The sequence below is a fragment of the Eriocheir sinensis genome, chromosome 28 (genome assembly GCF_024679095.1).
Source record: "Eriocheir sinensis breed Jianghai 21 chromosome 28, ASM2467909v1, whole genome shotgun sequence".
Taxonomy (NCBI): domain Eukaryota; kingdom Metazoa; phylum Arthropoda; class Malacostraca; order Decapoda; family Varunidae; genus Eriocheir; species Eriocheir sinensis.
The window spans coordinates 5,257,410-5,283,015 of record NC_066536.1 but is presented as its reverse complement, the minus strand read 5'-3'; the positions used below and the strand labels follow the sequence as shown (position 1 = coordinate 5,283,015).

Sequence of the window (25,606 nt, the reverse complement as noted above, 5' to 3'; positions counted from 1 at the left end):
ACACCTGTAAACTAATCATTTACCTGTCATCCCACTACATAGATTTGTCGTACATATACACATGGCTATAAGAGGTTTACTAGAGGTCAGTCGGCTTACGTATCGCAGCACCTGTGAACTAATTACTTACCTTATCTTCCCCATCCATAGATTTGTCTTACATTTAAAACTCAGGTGTATGTCATTATCATCATTGTGTCCCGCGTGTGAGTTGAGGTTCACATGACTCACCTTCTCCTTGTTTCCTCCACAGCCACTTGACGATGACGACGTTAACTCACTTCACGATGACAAGGACGCCAGTGGGGCCGACGCGGAGGGAGTGTGGTCGCCGGACATCGAGCAGAGCTTTCAGGAGGCGCTGGCCATCTACCCGCCGTGTGGCCGACGCAAGATTATCCTGTCCGACGAGGGGAAGATGTATGGTGAGTACCTGAGACACTTTCCTTCCGCGGCGTTCCTGCAGCAGTGTGTTAGCCGCGTTTCTACCCTTTGGTCAGATCGTTTAGCCTTCCAGCACTTCTGAGTTATCTCCTCGTCAGTGTCTTCTCCCTCCCATTTATAGTAATATTGTAAGAAGTATGGTGAGCAGTAGCTGTGTCCTTGCGTGGTGTTCCTACGTCTTTGTCCGCTGGTCTCCGCCCTCTGCGCAGCCCGTTTAGCCTTCCTGCACTTCTTCAGTTTTCCCCTCGTCATTTTCTTCTCCCTCTCAGTTACTAATATTATCCATTTCCTCCTCTTCCTCCACCTCCCTCTGAATCCCTTCCCTGTCTTCCTTTATCTCGTCCCCTCCCCTCCTCCTGCGGCCTTCCACTGCTTTCTTGTGCACCATTACGATATAATTCATGCCCACGAAGGTCTTTGGGGAGTAAATTACTCGTTGATTAAAGTGTAGCGCGGACACCTACAGGTTACAAGATTTTTCCCTTCCTCTTCCTTCTTGCCGGTCACGCCACGCCGGGCACTGACTCCTCTGGGCAGCGTTCTTGGCTCCTCTTGGCTCCCCTTCCTCCCGGTACATTACTGGTGGTGCTCCTGGTCCCCCCTTTGCCCCCGGTACGTTGCTGGTAGTGTTCTTGGTTCCCCGTTCTTCCCGGTACATTTCCGGCAGTGATCTTTCCTTCTCTTTCAAGTCCGGTGCTGGTAGTGCTGTTACTTTTCCCCCTTCCCGGTACATTGTCAGTCGTATTCTTGGCGCTCCCTTGGTCCCGGTACATCGCTGGCGTGTTATTGGCTCCCCTAAGCTCCTGGTATGTTGCGGCCACCACTCACTCGCTGCGGCCTGTCTTTTTTATAGCCTTGGTAGCTGAGAAAGACAGATGAGCGCTGGCCACCTGCCCACCCACGCCCTGGACACACGTAGAGCTCAGGGTCGTTTAATAAAGATAGAACATATCGAGTGGCGGTATGCAAGTCAGGTGCAGATGTTTGAGCTGAATGGCCGCGAGTGTGCATAAACTGACACAAATCACCATACAGTTTCCTGAGTTTTAGTGCGCCATCGTAGAGAGAAATGAATAATACATGAAACTGACTCACAAACATTCTTACTGATATCTGAGACTTGGGGCGACAGTGAGGTATAGATGGAAACAAATATGTAAACTGGCTCACAAACAATCATACAGGTTCCTACAGTTTGAAGTATAGATGGATATGAATATTACATGATTCTGATACACGAACAATCTTTTTTTTTTAGACGAATACAAGTTTCCTAAGATTTATTGTTCCTATTTATCTAGGTATATATAAAACGAATACGCGGATCAAACTGACACAAACAATCTTACAGTTTTTTGAGACTTACTTAATACGTACGACAGTTTTAGGTTATTTAGATGGAAGCGAGTACAAGGGGAAACTGACACACACACTTACAGTTTTCTAAGATTTATTGTGATACTTTAAAGGTATGTAAGAAAATGAATACGCCCATGAAACTGACACAAATAATCTTACAGCTTTCTGAGGTATATTGTGACAGTCTAAAGGTATATAAAAAATGAATACGCACATGGAACTGACACAAATAATCTTACAGCTTTCTGAGGTATATTGTAACAGTCTAAAGGCATACAAGAAAATAAATACGCCCATGAAACTGACACACATAATCTTACAGCTTTCTGAGGTATATTGTAACAGTCTAAAGGCATACAAGAAAATAAATACGCCCATGATACTGACACACATAATCTTACAGCTTTCTGAGGTATATTGTAACAGTCTAAAGGTATATAAAAAATGAATACGCCCATGAAACTGACACAAATAATCTTACAGCTTTCTGAGGCTTTATCCACAAGCTTGAAGTATATACGGAAGCTAAAAAGTACATTAGACTGACACGCAAACATCGCATTCCGAGGTCTGGTGTACCGAAACTAAGAAATGTACTCGGTTGGATGATTCACCTTTAACGGAGCTAATGAACACGGAATATGTCAGGTAATGATATTTAGACGAGGTGCAGAAGTGAAAACAAGTCATACATCACTGGCGCTGAATAATTTCTCCTAACTTAATGATGTTGTTATGTCAGTCAGGGTTGGGGGCCACTCGTGTACAGTATCGGTGAGGAAAGTCATAATTTACATCCTGGTGATAAGGACACGGTGGTGGTGGTGGTGGGGGGGATGGGGGGGGGGGAGGGATATGCGAAGTGGGCCACGATTTAATGCAGCGTTGACGTGACGCTGATGTGGGAATGTCTCTGTATCGTTTCCCAAATCTTAAGGTTGAATCGACGTCTTATTTTTCAGTTTCTGTCTTTAGGGTCATGTCCTCTCTGGGTTCCTCAATGTTATGCTCGTTTAAATGTGATGAATTTGGCTTTTTTGTTTTTTTACTTATTTGCTTGATTTTGTTTTCTAATGTTAACCAAAAGCTGGATTTAGTTGTTGGGTTGCGTGCTCTTGTGTTCTTCAAAGTTATGTTCATCTTGTTCTGTGTCCGTCTCGTTATTGGTTATTTGCGTACTTTTTTTATTTCCTAATGTTGACCGAGAGCGTGATTTAGTAACTGGGCCGCTAACTCTTGTGTTCTTCAAGGTTATGTTCGTCTTACAGTTAAAGAATTATTGCCATTAGTTATTTACGTGTTCCTTGTTTCCTCATGTTGACCCAAAGTGTGACTCAGTGTCGGGCCGCGTAACAGGTGTCGGGAAGGGCGAGTCAGGGTCACGTGGGGTCATACGGGGTCACCTTCCTTCTTGGGGTTAGTGTGTTTGTTGCCCTCGCGTGCTGACAGTCACTCGTCAGCCTGGACACGACACCCTGGGTACCCTCGTGTGTGTGTGTGTGTGTGTGTGTGTGTGTCCCTGGTCTCTTTGCGACGTGAAGCGTGTAACCAAAGAGAAAAAGGAGAAGGAGGAGGAAGTGGGGTAGGACGAGGAGGAGGAAGCAAGGGGAAGAGGGCGCGGCGAGGCGAGGCGAGGCGGGCAAGGGGAGACGAGGGGAACAAGTCGTCAATACCGTAGATTCCTGACCCAGTGAGGGCGAGGTGGACTGTGTGTGGACAAGCCGCCAAGTGATGTAAGTCAGCGTGTAAACAGCCACGGGACGCACGCACCACCTGTCGGGGCTAGGAGCGAGGGAGGCAGGGGGGTCAGGCACGCAGGCAAGCACGCAGTCAGCCAGGGCGCCCCACTCCCTCCTCCAGCACCCCACACCTTACCTTTGTTTTGCCTTGACTGCCGCTCTTAAAGTCGTTCGTTTAAAGCAAGCGTGAGCAGGAAGGAAGGAGTGAACGTGAGGGAGAGTCATGGTGCTGGTGAGAGAGAGAGAGAGAGAGAGAGAGAGAGAGAGAGAGAGAGAGAGAGAGAGAGAGGAGGAAAATATCATAGTGGAGGAGGAAGAAAGGAAGTGTTGTTGTTGTTGGTGGTGGTGGAGTTGGAGGAAGTGGAGTGCTATGGTAATGGTGGTGGTGGTGGTGGTGTTGGCTGTTTGATGGTAAACTGCCTTCGGTCATGCACTGGTCTCGGCCATACCACCACCACCACCCACCCCACCACCAGTACTTGCATGCCGGACCCTTTCCCCAAATTGCTCTCATTCCTTCATCACCGCTGTCGTGCCTGGCCGTACATTGATCACGGTGGAGAGAGAGAGAGAGAGAGAGAGAGAGAGAGAGAGAGAGAGAGAGAGAGAGAGAGAGAGAGAGAGAGAGAGAGAGAGAGAGAGAGAGAGAGAGAGAGAAGGGTCAGGAGGGTTATGCAGTGAGGAAGAGTAGTGGAGAGTGTTTTGGTTCAATGTGAGGAAAGAGGAGGAGGAGGAAAAAAAAAGAGGAACAACAACAGCAACAGAAACAGAAACAGGAAGATAAAAAGGAGAATAAAAACTGCTAATAAAAAAAGAGGGGGGGGGGAAGAAGAAAAGAAGTAGAAGAGCAAGAACTAGAAAAGTGAAAAGGAAAAAAACAACAGGAAAAAAAAGGAGGTATGGCCAATTGTTGTGTAATGCAGTACGTGAGAGAGAGAGAGAGAGAGAGAGAGAGAGAGAGAGAGAGAGAGAGAGAGAGAGAGAGAGAGAGAGAGAGAGAAAAGAGGGGTTGTATGTCAGTTTCATTCCTCGCACTCCGGACACGAAAATTACAGCGCCGCATCTGTGGGAGTGAGCGGCGGAGTGCTTAAGGTCACGACTCGGGGCTGGTGATACACGCGTCCACGGCCAGGCGCTGAAGGTACAGGTAAAGGTAGAGTTAGAGGTGGAGTTGGATTCGAGGAAGAGGAAGAAGAGTATAGTGGATAGTGTTTTGATTCAGGGTGGGGAAGAGGAACAAGCGGAGGAGCAGAAACATCGTCATCAACAACATCAGGTAGAGGTAGAGGTAGAGGTAGAGTTGGATTCGACGAAGAGGAAGAAGAGTATAGTGGATAGTGTTTTGATTCAGGGTGGAGAAGAGGAGCAGGCGGAGGAGCAGAAACATCGTCATCAACAACATCAGGTAAAAGTAGAGTTGGATTCGTGGACGAGGAAGCAGAGTAGTGGATAGTGTTTTGATTCAGGGTGGAGAAGAGGAGCAGGCGGAGGAGCAGAAACATCGTCATAAACATCATCAGCAACAGAAATAGGTAGATGAGAAGAATAAAAAAAAAGACTAAGAAAAAAAATGGGTGAAAAAGAAAACAGGTAGAAGAGCAAGAACTAAAAAAAATAAAATTGAAGAAAATAAAATCAAATAAAAAGGGAGAAAAAAGAGGTCTACGGTGTGGCTGGGCTCATCCACTAGTTAATGGCGACCCTCACCTGACCTGTTGCCCCTATCCGAGCTGTACATTCCATCGTTAACACCAAGAGATAACAAGGTGGTGGTGGTGGTGATGGTGGTTGAGAGACGGAAGTATGTGAGTGTAGGCATAAAAAATAAACCAGTAAACTTATCCTGTTATCAAAGTTATCGATGCAAATAAGCTTGTCTACATATGTTAGATATTAGCAGATAAATAATTGTAATCATATCAAGTTGCGTGTTACAGGCTTGGCCATTCGTACCTGACCTGTTGTTCTAAGTTTATCGTAAATCTTAATTCGTTATGTTATAATAGCCAAAAAGATTACAGGTATATTGCGTATTAGTCAAATTTTTAGACTCAGTTGGTTTTGTCAGTGACTTTAGAAGAGCCAAGTCAAACAGAAAGAGTGCGCGGCTAATCGTCAGCCCTGAATAAGCGCTTCTGCAAGGAAATAACTAACGATTGCCAAAGATTTTCACTTGGAGATTTCGTGCATCAGGCGATATCTGAGCTTAATTTGTATTGTCAGCGATTTAATGCTTCTTAGTGGGCTTTTTTTTTATCATAGCGGACTTTTATTTATTTATTTTTGCTCTTGATCTACAATATACTTCCTTTACCGTAAAAAAAAAAAAAAACGAACATTCCAACAAGTGATTCACGGTGCAGAGGAAAGCAAAGCGAACTCTGGCAACACATGTTCTCAAGGCTTGTTACATAATTAATTAAAACGTGACCCGTGTGAGAGTGGGTTGGATGTTTGCTTCCTCTTTTGAGACGCGGGGAAGCCAGAAAGGTAATATTTCACGTGAAGCCATAGCCGTCTGACGCACCTTGCCAGTAAAAAGTAATAACATCTTCATTTTAGGGGACGTGAAAAGCTGCAAATAAAAACGAGAGCTGGTTGTTTACTTGGCTGCATCGGGATTTTTTTTTTTTTTTTTTTTTTTTTTTCCTCCTTTTAGCACTCGCGCCATCCATCCACGCCGCTGCACATCTTGGTCCGTATTCTCAAACACTTCTTGGCTCACACACCCACATATAGTAAGGCTTTTGTTGAGGTTGCGGGTATTTCCATGGGTAGTTTTATGTGACAAGACTTCTGTACCATGAACGTTGAAAACACTCACATCTGGGCCCGTATTCTCAAACACTTCTTGGCTCACACACCCACATATAGTAAGGCTTTTGTTGAGGTTGTGGGTATTTCCATGGGTAGTTTTATGAGCCTAGGGATACTGTGACAAGACTTCTGTACCATGAACGTTGAAAACACTCACATCTGGGCCCGTATTCTGAGACAGTTCGGGGCTCACACATCCACATATAATAAAGCTTTTGTTGAGGTTGTGGGTATTTCCATGGGTAGTTTTGTGAGTCTAGTGATAGTGTGACAAGACTTCTGTACCATGAACGTTGAAAACACTCACATCTGGGCCCATATTCTGAGACAGCTCGGGGCTCACACATCCACATATAATAAAGCTTTTGTTGAGGTTGGGGGTATTTCCATGAGTAGTTTTGTGAGTCTAGTGATAGTGTGACAAGACTTCTGTACCATGAACGTTAAAAACACTCATGAAAATCTGACTCATTTCCTTTGTGGCCTTGGAAAATATTTGTGTAAGAGCCGAAAGCGAAGAAAAGTGGGCGTCACATCAGACTAGTGTTGGCTCATCCCTCTCAGACCTTCTCATAACACCAATGCAGCGGATGAGAATTGCCCGAGACACAGTCGAGGAGAGGTGAGGAGAGGAGAGGAGAGGAGAGGGGAGGAGGGGAAAGGTGTAAATGCTTCAGCTGTGGGTAAATTCCAGAGTTTGCCATTTTTATTTGATTTTTTTTTTTCACGGTGAGGTTCAAGAAAATTCAGCACGCAGTCAAATAATAGTGCGATTCGAACGTGGTAAAATGTTGTGAATTCTCGCTTAGAACATAAGAACGTAAGGAGTCTGCAAGAGGCCTATGTAATAACTCCCTCACTGCTAGCTAGTATTGTTTTTGCCTTGCTTGTTTCGTTTCTTATTTTTTTAAGCAAAGGAAACAGCTCCAGGGCATAAAAAAGAAAAGAAAACAACAATGAAAAAATAGCCCGCTGGTGTATTTTTTTAAAGCACTGCCGATGAATCTTAGTGTCATACCGTAGGACTATGTGTATTCCTGTTTCTTGAATCATCTTATACTAGCCAAAAAGGTCTTTCATTAAACGTATATTTGGTTAGTCTAGCAACTCACTAAACAGACTTGAAGACCACATATATTTTAAGGTCAGAGAGAGAGAGAGAGAGAGAGAGAGAGAGAGAGAGAGAGAGAGAGAGAGAGAGAGAGAGAGAGAGAGAGTGTGTGACGTGTAGAGGTGGTGCGAGTGAGCGTGTGTGGGGGTGAGTTCTGGTTGCCAAGGACTGTAAAAAGACGAGGGGGAAAAAAAAGAACGGTGTGGGTGGGAGGGTTATGTTGAGACTACGAGCTGGCGGTTACGAACACACACACACACACACACACACACACACACAAACACACATACAGACACACACATGGCGGCTGGCTGGCTGGCTCAAGGTAGTGGCGGTGGTGGTGGTGGTGGTGGTGATTGAGAGAAGGAAGTGTGTGGGAGTGGAGGCATAAAAATGAACCAGTCAACTTGTCCTGTTATCAAAGTTATCGATGCACTCCTTGCCAGGCACCGCATTGCATCACCACCACCACCACCACCACCTCCCACTCCACTCCATATCACATCAGAGTATTGAACCACACCACACCACCGCGCCACATCACCTCAAGTCTTTTTCTAGCTCATCATAACTTATTACAAAACACGCCACATCATACTTTGTTAAACCATATCACACACCGATCTTGGCCACAATATTTCACACCACACCATGTACCGTGTCATACCATAGCATGCCAAACCACATCGCATAACGTGACCTTCACCCCACAAACTCTACCACTCCACACTTCATACTCCAATGTTCTTATGCTTATCGCTCCTCACGTCACTGCCACGCTGCCTCATCATGCGTGTTGAAGGCTTGCACACCACCTGACCGGTACTCCACCATTACCTCATACGTCACCAAATCTTTTCTTATACTCTTCCTTCACTTATCCTTCCCCTCCCCCCTCCCGCCCTCACCACACAGCGCCTCCGTGGTGTAGTGGTTAGCACGTCCAGCTACAAACCCACAGGCACTCCCCCACCCAGCTCTTTACACTCACGCTCGGGTTGGTCGATGAAAGGGTACCTGCTACGTGGGAAAGGTCGAAGATGAGAGCTGCCGAAACGCGCAGCTTCGTGTGTTCTCCCCACTCTACCTTACCCATTTTACCTATACCTACACACACCTGACCTAATTAAAATAACCTACATCCACACCTAGTCACATACGTACGTACATATATACATCAGTGGCAGCAAGCCTTGTCACACACACGGCTGCACGCCTCAACACGCCCTCTGACCTCGGACACTAAAGTCCCCGGCTGAGGTCAGTGGATGGCCTTCGTGACACCTGACCATGCACGGGAAGGAAAGGTGAGGAGGTGAACGCTCGCCGGGCCGCGTCCCATCCTCTCAACAATAGCTCCTCCAGCCACTGGCCCTTGCTTTGCCCCCTCCCCTCCCCTCCCCTCCCCTACCTGCCCCTCCGCCCCCCCTCACCTCCGGGCTAGATGACTCGAAATGTCCGACTATTGATTCCCGATTTTCCTCCAAAGGTTGACGCAGACCACACGTGCGTTAACTCCCTCTTCCGCCGTTCCTTCCTTCCTCCCCCTCCGCTTGTCTCTCTGCGTCTGTCCCTCTCCCTTTTCCTTCTTTTTACAATCTGAATCCCCTTTGCCCTTCAGTCTTTGATGTGCTGCCCTTCTTCCTTTTCTTTATTCGCTTCCCTCTGTTATCTGTCTAGTTGTGGAATAATATATATATATATATATATATATATATATATATAGTATGCCCCTCCCCCCCCCACACACACACACATTCATATAAAAATACACACAAGCAAACATTGAGAGAGAGAGAGAGAGAGAGAGAGAGAGAGAGAGAGAGCATGCCCCAAGCAAGAGCACGGCCTCATATTCGCCAGAGGGGTCATGTGGCAGAACGACTGTGGCTCAGTGTGGAGGGAGGGAGCACTGGGTCCTAGCCGAGTGGAGGAGTGGTGGTGGGTGGTGGGCGGTGTGGGGCAGGTTAGGGTGGAGCACAAGGCGTCACCGTCACCACCACCACCACCAAAAGCCCACGAGGCCGTCCTGCAGGCACACTTGTGAACACTTGGTGATGATATCCGTGCTTTCATCAAAGTTCCGCGCCTCCCGCACTCAGCCCGACGGTAATCTGGGGCTTTCTTTGGGGTGTTGGCCCTACCCTCTCTCTCTCTCTCTCTCTCTCTCTCTCTCTCTCTCTCTCTCTCTCCCCGCGCCCAAGGCATAATATCAAGCTTCAAAATCATTAACTACAAACGTATCATTTATGCATGGGTGGCCTTGGACAGAAGGGAGAGTTGCCAGTTTGTCTCTTGGTGGCAGGGGCTGACGGGCGCCCTCTGCTGCTGCTGCTGCTGACTCCCCCTGACTCAAGCGGCCACACACACACACACACATACACACATAACTAGCTGGAGGTGTTGTTGTCGTTTGTTTATTACATGCACTGGGATACCCGACAGAGACGAGACAGTGGAGGGGCGATCCTGTGCGCATGGTTGAGTGTGTGTGTGTGTGTGTGTGTGCATCAACCTCGAACGTCTGGAGTATAACTTTCCTACATATGGGATTATAAAGTTTTGAAGGTTTAATCCAGCTTGGCAAATAACTTCCCATCCTATTTACGTCCTCCTCTATCTTCTCTACCCAACCATAGCCTAATCACCGTCTCCTGCACCTCCGCCCTCCTCCATCACACCACCGCAGACGCTGGCTCTTTCATCAACACTGACTTGCCTCTCGCGCCGCCCACGCCACTCCCCGGCCTTCCACACGGCGCCACGCCCACACCCAGCGGGCGGTGATGGGTCGTGCAGATGGTGTAACACGCTGCTGCCGCCTGAGGGGTTGATGGGGAAGGCGGGGAGGCAGCGTTGCACTCCCCGCCCTGGTGTGACCTCAGAGTAAGGGCAGAGGACGGGGCGGTTCAGACCAAGTCAACGTGAACTGCCTCTCGCTGCGCTTGGTGGGTGTTTTCATTGCCGGGATGTTATGGGAGCGACCGAACACGAGACGGGGAGACTACCATGAAGATCTTAAGCAAAGGAGCCGCACGCAAGAAGCTCAGAACCGAGGGGTGGGTAACTCGGGTCAGAAATAGCCTCGTCTCATCGGAAGGAAAAATATTGATGTTGAGAGACGGAAATCCTCAATGAAAGATAAGAGAGAAGGCTTTGGGATCACATAATGTTTCTTGCTTCTTTCAAACTCGTCCATCATGTATAATTGTAAACACCATGAGAGGAGATTCGTTTTGAGACATGTGCTCCCCCCTAAGTCGTCTGTCCGTGTCTGGAGCGTCGTGCGAGGACCAGTTTTTCCTCCTGACATTACTGTAAGTGGCGGTGAGGCTGCTGCGGGTGGCGAGGCAACACCCACCCGCGTGCAGGAACCCGCCGAGGTGCTGCTGCTGATTGCTGAACCCGTGCAGTTCTTTATTATTTCTTCATTTGATTGGCCCTGTTTCACTGTTCCCCTGCTCCACTGTTTTCCCTCTTCCGTTCCGTGTCATCACTTCAATGTCCCCTGTTTCCCTGAACCTCGACTCCCTGCTGTCACTTGAGTGCCTCTGTTTACATGTTCCCTGTTCTCCGATTTCCTGTTACCATTAGATTGCTCCTGTTCCCCAGTTTCCCGTCGTCACTAGTTGCCCCTGTTCCCCGATTTCCTGTCTCTAGATTGCCCCTGTTCCCTTGTCCCTGCTTGTGCCGCCCCGCTGTTGTGCTGGCCCGGGGCTGTGCAGCTGACACCTCGCAGCTACAAGGTCCCGGCGATATGAATTCTTTGTCTGGCGAAGCGTTGGGTCTTCCCCAAAGTTATTGCATACGGCCGCTGCATCCCTACATGGGAGGAGAGGAGCGGGACGCGGGGTGTAAAGGAAGGCCGAGGGGCGAGGGAGCGGCTCTATGGGGGTGAGAAGACGCTTTACAGGGCCAAGAGCAGTTTCTGAAAGGGGGGCGAGGCGTAGAGAGGAAGGGAGGGACACAACACAAAAAACAGTTTCGGTGTTGAGTGGAGGGACGTGAAGGTCAAGGAAGGGAAGGCGAACAAGAACAGTCTATGGGACGTGAGGATCCTCTGCAGGGTCGAGAACAGTTACTACAGGACAAGGAGGCGTGGATGGTAAGAGCGGGACACACCGAACAAAAACAGACTGATCCCATTTACTTGGTTAGGAGACACATACCCAACAGGCCAAGGGCAGCTTCAGAAGGCAGGGAAGGCGTGGAGAGCAAGGGAGGGAGGGACACGTAACAAGAACAGTGTACGAAGAAGCCAACAAATCCCCCTTACGTGTAATAAAAAAAAACTTTAATATCCAGTTGACGTGAGGGCGTGGGAGAGGCGCAATACACGAGAGGGGAGCGAGGGGGCCGGGCGGAGGACACACTGGAAAAAGACACGGGCCGCGCGAGGGGGATCGGAAAATCTAAAGTGATAGGAAAGTCTTGACTGGGTAAAGGAGAGGCTGGCTGCATGGCGGCGCGTGTAAACAAGGGTTGCTGGGCCTGACTGGCGACTCCGCGTACTGGGTGATGTGATGAACAGGTCTGGCAGGCGCTCTGGTTGGTATTATGAGACACTCTGGCTTCTCACATCAGCTATTTCTAAAGGTCAAAGAAGGGGTCAGTCGGGTTCTAATCAGTGTTTCTTTGGTTTCACGGGTCAGAGGAGGGGTCAAACTACCACCAGGGTCATAAAACTACTCATGGAAATGCCTACCACTCCTACGAAAGCCTTGTCAAGTATGTGTTCTTGCGCGATGGAATGTCTTATGATACGACCCCTAGTCCCAACCCCGCACGGTGTCTGTATCTTCCCCCTGTTAGTTAGTTTTCCTTCCTCGCTCTGGCCGATAAGTAATGTGTGTGTGTGTGTGTGTGTGTGTGTGTGTGTGTGTGTGTGTGTGTTGAGCAACGTTGATAAGACTTCGGTTATTGCTGCTTTGCGATATCCGAGTAGGGGAGGAGGAGGGGGAAGGGGACTGATTGACCGACTGATTGACTTTTATTGGGTAGATCCCTCACACATACAGTTCACTCGAGATAACACAACCCAGTATATATAACCTCTTGTTTACCTGTAGTAGTAGTAGCCCTTGTGGTGAATAGCTTAGGGCTCAACGTTAATCAGTGCTACAGTTAAGTTTGGTCGCCTTATCAATGGTGGCGCGATCCGGGAAAGCCTTAGCCGCCTTGTCCGCCTTACTAAACCTTCCCGCTCCTTGCCATATCACGGGAAGACTCTCCTTGCGTCATTACGGCGGGGTGCGGATCCGTTTTCTCTGGTTGTGGTCGCGAGGGCAGGCAGGAGGAGGGGGACTGGGGCGAATGATTGAGTTAACTTAGGTAGACTCGCCAGTACGTACGCGCTGTTCCAAATAGTACTCATATCAGCAAGAAGAAAAAAGAAACTAGATATGACAGTTAACTCATTATTGTTGGTTTGGGTTGAATGAATGAGGTAACTTAAAGGTAGACTCGCCAGTACGTACGCGCTGTTCCAAATAGTACTCATATCAGCCACGAGAGAAAAAAAAAAAAAAAAAAAAAAAAGGAAAACAAATGTGCTACATACGAAAATGAACTTGTGAATAAAAACCTCTGTAATTTTGGCTTGGGGCGAATGAATGAGGTAGCTTGAGATAGACTTGCCAATACGTACGCGCTGCTCCACATAGTACTCGTATCAGCAAGGAAAAAAAAAACTACCCAAGGAAAAAATGTGCTAGGTGTGAAAATGAACTTGTGAATAATAACCTCAGTAATTTTGGCTTGGGGCGAATGAATGAGGTAGTTTGGGATAGACTTGCCAATAAGTACGCGCTGCTCCATATAGTACTCGTATCAGCAAGAGGGAAGAAAAAAAAAAAAAAACTACCCAAGGGAAAAATGTGCTAGATATGAAAATGAGCTTGTCAGTAACAGGCTCAGTAATTCTTGTTTTTTTTGGCAGTAGTAAAGTTTCGTATCTTATTTATTTTCCCTGTTTTATTTTCACAAGGAGGATATCAAAGAACATCTATCAATCAATCTTCATTTTGATAAGCACCACGCGCAGTTATATCGTATGCCCCCAACTTTACCTTACACCCTCGTACTCAACTGAATTTTCCTTTATATCCTCTATTTACTCTCCCCCATGATGTAGGTCCTCAGAATGGGACACACGAATTAGCGGACATACCTCAGGAAACGCAGGAACCAGGGCGCCCTTCCTCCTCGCGCGCCGCCGGCCTTGCAGCTCAGGTTGGGTTACGTGGGTCAGATGATGTCAGCACTCGAGGCTCATTTGCATACGACTCTGGCGGATACTGTCGGCCCGGCTTGAGCTATCGGCGAAAATTTTAGTTCTTCCTCGGTCCGCTGGTTCCCGAGGCTGTGTAGGCTTAGGTTGGTATTGTCAGATGCTCCCGCCCCTCACACCAATTATTTTCAAAGGTCAAAAAGGAGGTTAATCGAGTTCTAATGAGTGTTCTGTTAGGTTCACGGTACAGGAGAAAACTCAGACTACCACCAGGGTCATAAAAGTACCCCTGGAAATGCCCTAAACTCCCACGAAAGATTAGTAAATTACGTGTTCTTGGGGGCAGAAATGTTTAAAAGTGTGGCTCTTAGCGTCGAGCTCCTGAGTGGACGCCGTGTAACAAGAGCCCTTTAAAAATCCGAGTTCATTATGTTGTTATTTTTATGGTCGTGATAATAAGACCTTGATAAATTCTGAGCCTTCTGTGTCTAATTTTCACACATGATGAAGAAAACGATGAAATAGTGCCAATCGAATTTTTTTATGGTTGTGAAAATTAATACCTTTTATAAATTATTGCATTGTGGTTCTTGGTGTTGTTTTTCCTACTATTGTGAAGATTAAAGGGAGAGGAAGATGGCAGAGCGTTTCGCGGGTTTGAATACGAACGTTTATCATGGACCAGACATAAACACAAAGGGTGCACCTAGCAACACACACACACACACACACACACACACACACACACACACACACACACACACACACACACACACACATGACTGAGTGAACTGCCGTGATGCGTTAGAGTAGGCCACAATTTACAACATATCACAGCGATTAAGACATTACAGATATACGCCATCAGAAAGTCGTAAATTTGGGATGTTTTGAGAGCATACACAGATAAGGCTGAATCGGATCTTTAGACTGACCCGTAGATCTTATAGCGGTGTCTCTGGTGACCTCTTAAACGGGTGCAATCCTCAGCCTTCCTTCTGCTATATTTCCTTCCTCTAAGACGTAATAATATTTGACCATCCTTTTATTTCACTGTATTGAGGCATCGAATTGCGGGCGTTGTTCCATATATTTTATTCAGCCCTTGGTCGCTCTCCTTCTCCCTCTCCATTACCATCAGAAAAGGGTCGTAGGGGCAGGAGAAAAAGGTGACAAGAGATGGAGCTATAGAGCTGAGAAAGGGACGAAAAAATGCTGAGATTTATGGGGAGAGAGAAGCAGGGGAAGGAGAATATGATGAGAAGTGAATTATGGACGAGCTGGTAAAGAGGAAAAAGACTTCAGGGATGGAAGGGAGGAAGAGAAATGGACGGGGACAGGACGGATGGAGGCTAGTGAATGGAGAGAGAGAGAGAGAGAGAGAGAGAGAGAGAGAGAGAGAGAGAGAGAGAGAGAGGATGGAGGGACAGAGGCTAGTAGTGACTGGTGCAAGAAAGGGACGGGAGGGAAGACAGCAGACAGGGAGGGGAGGGTCAGGAGGCACCGCGCGGCCTGCTCTCAAGAGGCAGGACGGGCCATTACCGCCGATTGTTGAGTCGTTAGTGCCAACCACCCCCGCCTGGCCTTCCTTGGCACCGAGCCAGTAAACCAGCGGTGTCAGGGACAGGGCCACTCGCGGGAGCCTGGCACGGTGCAGGGATGACGCGAGAACGACGACGAGGATGAGGTAGCCGTTGGTGGTAGCGCGTAAGGGAGTGAGAAAGAAGATGGGATAAGGAAATGTATGGTAGTATGGGATAGGGATGACGACGAGGAGGACGAGGAAGCCGTTGATAATAGCGTAAAGGACGAGGAAATGTATGGTAGTATGGGGAAGGGATGACGACGAGGAGGACGAGGAAGCCATTGATCGTAGCGTAAAGGATGAGATGTATGTTGGTATGGGGAAGGAATGACGACGAGGTAAGCGTTAATCGTAGCGTGTGAGGAAGGAGTCAGCAAAGCGGGAAGGGAAGAAGGGATAAGGAAAAGGAGGGCGAGGAAGCCGTTGGTGGTAGCGTAAGACGAAGGAAATTTGAGAAAGGAAGAAGGGATGAGGGAATGTATGATGGTATGATGACTCGGGGAAGAGGTGACGACAGGTTGGGAGATAAAGATAAGGAGATAGCCATTGGTAGTCGCCTTGTGAGAGGGGGAAACGATAAGACACTACGGGAGATGAAGCAAGAAGAAACGTTGAATAGAATCTGTGGCGAAGTCCAAGGAACCAACCCGCATTTGCCACTAATCTTTGACAACTTGACGTTACCCTTCATACCCAGCACCTTGGTAACACTGCCTGGGGAAGGGAAGGGGGTAGGAGGAGAGAAATAGGAGGAAAAGAAGGAAGGAAAGAGAAGGATGGGATTTAATACAAGGAAGAAATTTAATGGTGGGGGGAAGAGTAGAAAATGGAGAAAGAAGGAAGGAAAGAGAAGGGTGGGATATCAACAAGGAAGAATTTTAGGGGAGGAGGCGAAGGAGAGAAAAGGGGAAGGAAGGAGAAAGAGGGAAAGAGGGAAGGAAGGAAGAAGGGAAAGAGGGAAGGAAAGAGAAAGATGAGCCATGAAACGAGGAAGAAATTTAGAAGAGGGGGAAGGAAGGAGGAAGGAAAGAGAGGAATGGGACATGAAACAGAAGAAACTTAGGGGAGGGAGGCGAAGGAAGGAAGGAAGGAGGGAAAGGGAGGAAGAAAGGAAGAAGGGGAAAAGGAAAAGGAAGAGGATGGGGGAAGGAAGGAGAGGGATGGGACATGAAACAGAGAAGAAATTTAGGGGAGGGAGGCAAAGAAAGGAAGGAAGGAAGACGGGAAAGAGGATGGGGGAAGGAAGGAGAGGGTTGGGACATGAAACAGAGAAGAAATTTAGGGGAGGGAGGCAAAGAAAGGAAGGAAGGAAGAAGGGAAAGAGGATGGGGGAAGGAAGAAGGAGGAAGGAAAGAGGGAAGGACGTAGAAGAATGGGATATGAAACAAGGATGAAATTTAGCGTGCGAGTCAGAATCTTTCCCTTCATTTGCACAATCCGAGGCAATATAAGTTTACTCGTGCCACCCCTTCCGCCCCCCCCCCCCCCTCACCCCCGCCCCCCCTTTCCTTGGTGGTACTGTTTGGGAAGGGAGTGAGCGGAGAAGGGATAGGGGAAGAGAAGCGAAAAGGATAGCATATTAAATTAAAGATTCAGAGTAAAATCCACGTTTAGATTATTCCCTTCCTTCATAAAGTCTGAGGCAACCGCTTAACCCTTTTCACCTCCTTCGCCTTGACTTAAGATTGTGACACTTTTATATCTTCTTATCTTTTTATATGAGTTTCAACCACCAACTTCCGATACAGCGCCATATGACCACTTGTTGCGCCGTCAAGTAACTTCCTAATCAGTCAATCAGTCAGTCAGTCATTCAGTAACTCGTCCATTTTTTTTTTTTTTTTTTTTTTTTTTTTTGAGGTAGCAGCGATTAGCGGTCTAGTGTTTTGTTTGTTTGTTTGTTTGTTTGTTTGTTTTGCCGTTGAGATGCTTCCTTTGCTACAAAATAAATAATCAGGCAATCATTCAATCAGTTAGTTAGTTAATCAGTAAGTTTTTTTTTTTTTTGCCCTTGAGTTGCTTCCTTTACTCTAAAAAAAAAAATCAGCCACTCAAACAATCGGTTCACCTCGGCCTCCGCTCACCCGTCCCTCAGTCCAGCCAGCAGCAGCAGCGCGGGGTGGAAGACAGACATTCTTCTCTCAACGTAAACTTTCTTCTTATCGCGCTATCTCCGCTATCTCGCCCCGCCCCTTGAGAATGCCGCGTGACGCATCGCCCAGGTACGAGGCTGCACTGTTATCTGCTTATTAAGAGTTGGTTGGTTATTCATCTCTCCGGGGCGAGCATGAGTGTGATAGCGTGTGGGAGTGTGGGAAGGAAGGGATGCCTGCGGCGGGGTGTGCATCAAGCGTTTAAGGTTAGCGGAATGAGGAGGAGTAGTGAGGGGCAGAGGTTGACCAAGGATTCTAGAGACAATGGAAAGGGTTGCGGCGGTACGGAATGGGGGACGATAGTGTGTCAAGAATTTTATAAACAGAAGAAAGGTTTCCGGCGGTATGGGGAGCATTAATTTTGAACATCATAATCGGTGGCAAAATTGTATCAAGAATTTTAGTGGTGATAGAAAGTTTGCATTGATGCAGGAAGAAGTAGAAGTTGTTAAAATGGATGCAGAGGTGTGTTTGGAAGGTTAGATACGAAGGAAAGGGTTGCAGCTGTAAAGGGAGCATTTGCACTGTCTGAATGGTGTGTGTGTGTGTGTGGGTGGTGGGTGGGGGGCAGTTGTATCAAGAATTTCAGTAACGATGGATAGGTTTGTTGCTGTAGACTCCGAGTGTAGAGGAAGCATTGGAAGATATAATTAGAATGAGTGTTTTATGGCGCATAGACTTTTAATAACGGTAGAATAAATGGGTAACGATGTGACGCAGAAAAGGACAATAATGGAGGTGTAGAAGGGATGCAATAAAAGTAAATATTCCCCTCTTCATCTTTAATTTCCTTCATATATTTTCGTTCATTCTGTCTGTGAGGTGGTGGTCTTGATTCTCCTTCCCATAAATATGTTCACGATGAATAAACTATCTGTCTACCTAGTATCTACTTACCCACTTTATTTATCTATATCTACTTATCTATGTATGAGTCACTTGTCCCACATCATCCCAAGACCCGCTCCTGATCTCTCTCGTCCTGCCACTCCCTCGCCTCATCTCTATGTGCTAAGTTTTTCTCTCTTGTATTACGTCTTCTCACCCTCGTCAGGCCCATAGAGTCTGCCCGAAGTCTCGACCCAAATCACGTCGGCGTCTTGGTCGGGGCGTCTGTGCGTCACGCTACACGATAACACCGCTAGATGGCCTGATAAGATAGCTCGGTGAGATTTCCTGATTTTTTTTCTTCCTAGGGGATAGAGGAGCGGGTGGGTAGCGCCTTTCTTGAGCGTGTCCTTCTGTGCTCACCGCTATCATATTATACAAGTCGTGGGTTCAGTGGTTTAATCTCCCCGTTCGTCAAGTATCTTATCACACATTTTCCGTTTTTTGTTCTTGAGCAGCTTCTTAGGGGAGAGATAAACGGATGGATGCTTGGTCAGGTCACTTTATGTCCATGGATGCCCCTATTGACAGTCACTTTTTTTCGCCTTTGACATCAACTATTTCCAGAAGCCAAAAAGGAGATCAGTCGGGTTCTAAATATTCTAATGAGTGTTTATTTTAGGTTCATGGTACAGAAGAAGGATCAAACTACCGGAAGGGTCATAAAACTACCACTAGAAATGTTCAAAACTCCTACAAAAGCCTTATGAAATATGTGACGTTGTGTGCCGAAATGTTTTAAGAATATGACCCAAGTAATGCCTATATTTTTAAACATTTCGTTGCCCAAGCTCACCTATTTGACAAGGCTTTCGTTTCGTATTGACTTTGAGCATTTCTCTGGGTAGTTTTATAACCCTGATGGTAGTAAGACCGTTCTGTATCGCGAACCTAAAAAATAAAATAAAAAACATTAAAACACGACTAATCTCCTTTTTTGGCCTTTTTTTTATAACAAAGGAGATAGCTCAAGGGCACAAAAAAAGGAAACAATAATAAAAAAATAAAAAAACGCTACTAGCTGCCCCTAAAAAAGAACCCAAAGAGGTGAAAATAGTTGCTGTGGAAGGTGGAAATTAATCGTTTGAGAATACCAACCTAATAAGTCTTCGCTGGCCGCTTGTACATTCACTACGTTGTATCTGTAATCTGCATCTCTCGCTTCCGTCTTGTTACTCGCTTACCATTTTTCCATTTCCGTCCGTGTGTCCCGAGGTTGAGGGATTTCGGCCACTATAATCGAATCCCGGAGTCATAATTGAGCTCAGAAGGCAACCATTTAACATTCATTTGTCGGGAGTGGACGTTGTATAACCCGATGCTGAAGGAGGAGGAAGTGGAGGAAGAGTAGAGTGGTGGAGGGGATTCAGAGGTGGAGGGATGGTGCTTAGCGTTTATAAGGGGGAGGTGGAGGAGTGGATAGCAAGTGGTGGAAGGGATGCAAAGGTGGAGGAGAGGTGCTTAGCGTGTGGAAGGGGGAGGTGAAGAAGTGGATAGCGAGTAGAGGAGTGGATAGCAATTGAAGGAAGAGTGGATTTGCGAAAGGAGTGGATAAAGGATGAAGAAGGGTGGATAAGCGAATGAAAGAGTGGATAGAGGATGAAGGAGTGGATAGCGAATGAAGGAGTGGATAGAGGATGAAGGAGTGGATAGCGAATGAAGGAGTGGATAGAGGATGAAGGAGGGTGGATAAGCGAATGGAAGAGTGGATAGCGAATGAAAGAATGGATAGCGAATGAAGGAGTGGATAGAGGAAGAAGGAGTGGATAGAGGATGAAGAAGGAGTGGATAGCGAGTGGATGAGTGGATAGAGAGTAAAGGGAGGGCGATGGAGGTGGAGTGTGTATATAAGAAAGGAATGCAGAGGGAACAAAGGGAAACAAAGCCACGGGTCGCGTAAAGTCACAGACGATCTTGATTCACTTTTTAGCAGCGACCTTTTCCGGGCTCCCTGTCGACGCGGGCCATGTGTCAGGCGCCCCTCGGCCATATATCGCCGGCGGGGGCCTCCTATAAGGACTCCGTGATGTATGGGGCATGCACGGGGCCCGGACTAAATTAAAGTATATGTTACGTGTTGTCGACGCCGCGTATTTATCATTTAACGGGGCGCCATCAAACCGACAGCGTTGTGTGTCAAAGGTGTGGCGTCTATGAATCCCGAGTTTGGCGTTTATTGTTCTCTTTCACCTCAATTAACAGCGACGCGGGGCTTGCTATTGATAAATCCGTGTTTTACCGAACAATTCCAAAACATTTTTGCTCCACAGATTTTTATTTATTTATATTAGAGGCAGAGCCGTGCACCGCCGGACCGCTGCGCATCACACACACACACACACACACACACACACACACACACACACACACACACACACAGAATAAAGGTTTGGAGAATATGGAACTGTGTGTGCGTATGTGTGTGTTTGTGTAAGTATGAATATGTGGGCACCGTTTATGTGTCTATATTATATTCTCCATAACAACACAAAAAAAATGGTGATGGTGTAACATTGTGAACAGGGTGTTGTAAGGGCGATGGGATGGTGTGAAGGTGTGGTAGACGGTGGTGTGGTGGTGGTGACGGTGATGTGGTGTTGCCGGGCCCGTAAAGCTTATATTGTTACGGAGAAGATAATGGTGTTGTGTCGGTGGCCGCGGCGGTGTTGTGGTGATTATGGTTCTGTTGTGGCGGCGTTGACAGCGAGGTTATAATCCCAGTAAGATTTGTGCAACGTTGAAAACAAATGAATGAAGATTTTAAAGGTTTTCTCTTTGTAATTGGAAGTGTTTCGATTATGGCTAATTGTGTTGTGTGCGGATGGGGTGTGTTACAGGGGTAGAAGTGTGTTGTGAGGGGCAGGAGGGTGTTGCAGGGGGTATAGGAGTTTGTTACGGGGGTTAGTAGTGGGTTTCAGGTAAAGGTGTGTTGCGAGAGGCAGGGGTGTGTTGTGGGGGGCAGGAGTGTGTTGCGAGAGGCAGAAATGTGTTGCAAGTGACTCAGGTGTGTTGTGAGATCCAAGGTTGTGTTATACGATGAATGAATGTGCTGTAGAAGCCTTGAACGCGTTACTGAGTCTAATAAACACCAAGGTCATGTTTATTTGTGTTGAGGGACGCACCTGTTGGCCTAGTGGCGCACACGTGTTCTACAGGTGTCGCGCGTAGAGCCGACAGATGCTTTTACCACCTGTTCCATGCTTAGGAAGGTCAGGCGTGGCGTTATCGGATGTCTAGACACTTGTTACAGCTGCGTAATGAGGTCAGGGGAGGCTGGTGGGGGGGAGAGTAGAGGGGAGAAGGGGGCGACTTTGTGTTAGTGAATGCTGCAGGTCCACATGTTCAGGATGGTTGGGTTGCTGAGGGAGGCGTGGCCGCTGCTGGAGGAGATGCGTGGGATTCTTGAGTTGAGCGTAAAATGTTTCTCGAGATGCGCGGGATGGTTGGCGGGATGTATAGGATTCAGAAGTGGAGTTGCGATGTCCGGGGATGGCCTATAGGATCCTGTTTGTCATGCCCAGAATGTTGAACGGGATGTGTAGGATTCTGTAGCCGTAGTAAAACATTTCGGGGGACTTGAAGAATGTTTTGAAGGAGATTTAGAGACTGTGCATAGGGAGAGAATTTTGTTTTTTCAGGGGAGTTCGATAAGACAAAAGGGAGATGTAAGCGATGGGCAAGGAGGAATATGTGACGGAGTGGAGTGGGGTGGAAAAAAAAAAAGCATAGAAAATTTTGTTTCCGTTTATTTGTAGATCCTTTTTAGGGGAGTTTGATCAGACAGAAAGGAGATTTAAGCGATGGGTGTAAGGAAGGAAATGTGAGAGGGTGAGTGAGCTTAGCGGAATGGAATGAAAAGTGTTTTGAAGATTTAGATTCCGTTTATTTGTAGATCTTTTTTTAGGGGAGTTTGATAAGACGGAAAGGAGATTTAAGCGATGGTTGTAAGAAGGGAAATTTGAAACAGCGAGTGAGCGGAGAAGAATGAAATGAAAAGTGTTTAGAATACTTTAGATGCCGTTTATTTGTAGAATGTTTCGGGAGATTGATAAGACAAGAGGCAGGGAGATGTAGGCGATATGTAATGACGAAGGAGAGGAATGCGTGAGATAGGGGAAGGGAACTGATATGGGGAGAAATGGGTGAGTTGAGAGATAAGAGTGAGTTGAGAGAAATAAGAAAGCTAAGAGAGATGAGGTATGGGTGAGTTAGGAGATGAGAGTGAGCTGAGACATGAAAGTGAGTTGAGAGAAGTGAGAGTGAGGAGAAAATGAAAATGAGTGAGTCGAGAAAATGAAAATGAGTGAGTGAGAAAATGAAAATGAGTTAAGAGATGAGTGAATATTGAGAGATGAGTAAAAGTTGAAAGACATGTGCGAAAACGATGAACGAGATGAGTAAATTAACTGATATGACCCTGAAGTGAGGAAGAGATGAGCATAACTTGAGAGAAATAAAAATAAAAAGCTGAAATAGATCGGAATAATAGTTAAACGAGATGAGATTGAGATAAGAAAGATAAGAATAAGATACTGCTTAAAAATGAAACTGATCTTAAGAGTGAGCTGAGGGAAACGGAATGAACGTTGAGGCGGGGGATCTTTGGAACGTTTGGTGAAGGAGGAGGCAGACGAAAGAAAGGAAGGAGGGAGGGAGGGATGCTGGAGCTGGAAGGAAGAGAGGGAGGGAAGACGAGGAGAAAGAGGAGGAGGAGGGTCTCTGAGTGCGGAGGATGGAGCCGTAAACTTGTCGTAATGCCGAGTTTTATGTAGACAGAGGGACCAATACCCGCGTTGTCCCTCCCGCCTGCCGCCCTCACCGCCCTGGCCGCCGCTCAGCCTAGACTCTCTACCCGACCTCGCGCCAGCACCCAGCAGTCGGTTTTCTCAGACGCTTCCACCTCTCACCCCAACTAAGGCCGAAAACGAGATTAATCGGGTTTCATGAGTGTTTGCTTATGCTCATGGTACAGAAGAAGGATCGAACTACCACCGGAGTCCTTAAAATATCACTGGAAATGCTCACAACTAAGAAATCCTTGTTAAATGTGTGTACTTTTTTTTTGCATCAGGGGACACGGCTCAAGGGCAATAAAAAGAGTACAGAAGAATGATCGAACTACCACCAGAGCCCTTGATATATCACTGGAGATGCTCACAACTAAGAAATCCTTGTTAAATGTGTGTGTGTACTTTTCTTTATATCAGAGGACACGGCTCAAGGGCAATAAAAAGAGTGCAAAAAAAAAAAAAAGCCCGCTACTCGCCGCTCCTATAAAGGATAAAAGTAAAGAGTAGCCAAAAGAGAGGTCAATTTCGGGTGGAGAGGTGTCTTGATGCTTGGAGATCGAAAGGTTTAAGAATTTGACCCCTGCAGGACCCGTATTCTCAAAAGTATCGGCGCCTCTGTACCCTTGTTTGTAAAGCCTCCCGTAGAAGTTGTTGGGATTTCCATGGACTGTTTTTTGATGCTGGTGATAGTTTTACACACGCTTTCTGCATCTTAAAACATTCCTTCCAAACACCAGGGAAGGATTAGTATAAGAAGGGTTGCCCATATGCGTCGGTTTAAACAGCAAAGACGCACATAAAGACCCGGTTCATCTTCTCTGTGGCCTTGAGAAATAGTCGTATGGGACCGCGATACGTTTAAGAATATGGACCCAACGTTAGGAGCCTCTCGAAGCAGCCACGCCGGAGTGTTCAGCGCCATGGTCTCACATTTTTCAAGCGCACTTCTAGTATTTCTTAACAGTTATGTGGCTGGTGTAGCTTTTTAATTCCGGTTTTTGGGATGGAGTCAGTTAGAAGTGTTGGAGAGATGAGAATGACTTGAGAGAAAAAAAATAAAAAGTTGAAATAGATGAGAGTAAAAGTTAAACGAGATGAGATTGAGATGAGAAAGATAAGAATAAGATACGGATTAAAAATGAAACTGATCTTAAGAGTGAGCTGAGGGAAATGGAATGAACGTTGAGGGGAATCTTTGGAACGTTTGGTGGAGGAGGAGGCAGACGAAAAGTAAAGTGATATATAAAAATAAAAAAAATCAACAAAACCCACACTACACCAGATATACTAGGCTGAGTACGATAATTGACAGATTTACGAGGCTGAGTACGATAATTGACAGATATACGAGGCTAAGTACGATAATTGACAGATATACGAGGCTGAGTGCGATAATTCGGTAACGTTGAGTCCTACTGGTCTTTTGTACCGGTCCTGTATCCCTGTGTAAGACTAAACCCATACTCTAAAATGTTTCTGTGCTTAGGGTCGTATTTTAAAACATTTCGTCGCCCAAGTTCACATATTTGACAAGGCTTTCCGATGAGTTTTGGGCATTTCCAGAGGTAGTTTAATGTCCCTGGTGGTAGTTTGACCCTGCTTCTGTAGCATGAATATAAGGAAACACTCATTAAAACCCTATAGATCCCCTTTTTGACCTTTAGAAATAGCTGATGTGAGAAGCGAAAGCGTCTTAAGATTTTTTTTTTTTTTTTTTTTTTTTACAGAGGAGTCAGTTCACGGGAAAAAGAAAAAGTAGCAAATGTGAAAAAAAAAGCCCGCTACTCACTGCTCCTATAAATAGTTAGAGGAGTGGCCGAAAGATAGGTCAATTTCGGGAGAGGTGTCCTGATACCAACATTACACACTCTCAAAGGATAAGGTTTTCGCAGAGGAACTCGATTTATCTCCTGTGTGGCCTTTGGATATATTTGTTGCGAGAGCCGAAAGCGTCTGACAACAACATGAGTCTAAGATGTGTTAAGGCCATCAGGAAGCTCATCTAAGACCCATAAGCTCGGCGCAGCGTGGTTATTAAGAGTCAGGATGGCGCCTCTTCATACCAGGGGGGCGAAGATGAGTCTCAGGTCAGCGCTGCCAGCTTGTCGCACTCAGCCGCTCATACTTCCCGACTTCCTGCCCCAAAACTGTCTCCCGGGCCCCGATAACGAGACTCATTTATAGTTACCGTTAAAAGAATTAGATCCTGATGTCTCTTGGCGATGGTTCGGCGTCAGAAACCGGTAAATACTAAGCTCTGAGTACTACGATAACCTGCCAACGCTGTCTCAGGTCCATATTAACAAACTCCTCAAAGGCTGAGTCCATCTATTTCACAAGACTCGCGCAGAAGTTGTCGGGGTTTCCATCGGTGGCTTCATGACCCTGGCTGTAGTTTTGCAAGGCTTCCGCGCTGTGAACGGGACAAACACTCATGAGAACCCCGACGTTGCTCCTCTCTGGCCTTGAAAAACGTTCGTAACAAGAGCCC

The 25,606-nt window shown here is 46.7% G+C and overlaps 1 protein-coding gene across 2 annotated transcripts in view; it reads left to right on the top strand.

Annotated features, from left to right (window-relative positions):
* LOC127004408 (transcriptional enhancer factor TEF-1-like) overlaps positions 1–25,606 on the top strand; it is a 136,858-nt gene that overhangs the window by 70,788 nt on the left and 40,464 nt on the right. For both annotated transcript variants that reach the window (XM_050872068.1, XM_050872069.1), the window contains one exon: positions 254–425. In XM_050872068.1, the coding sequence (XP_050728025.1) occupies positions 254–425 (172 nt within the window). The remainder of the gene's footprint in view (positions 1–253; positions 426–25,606) is intronic.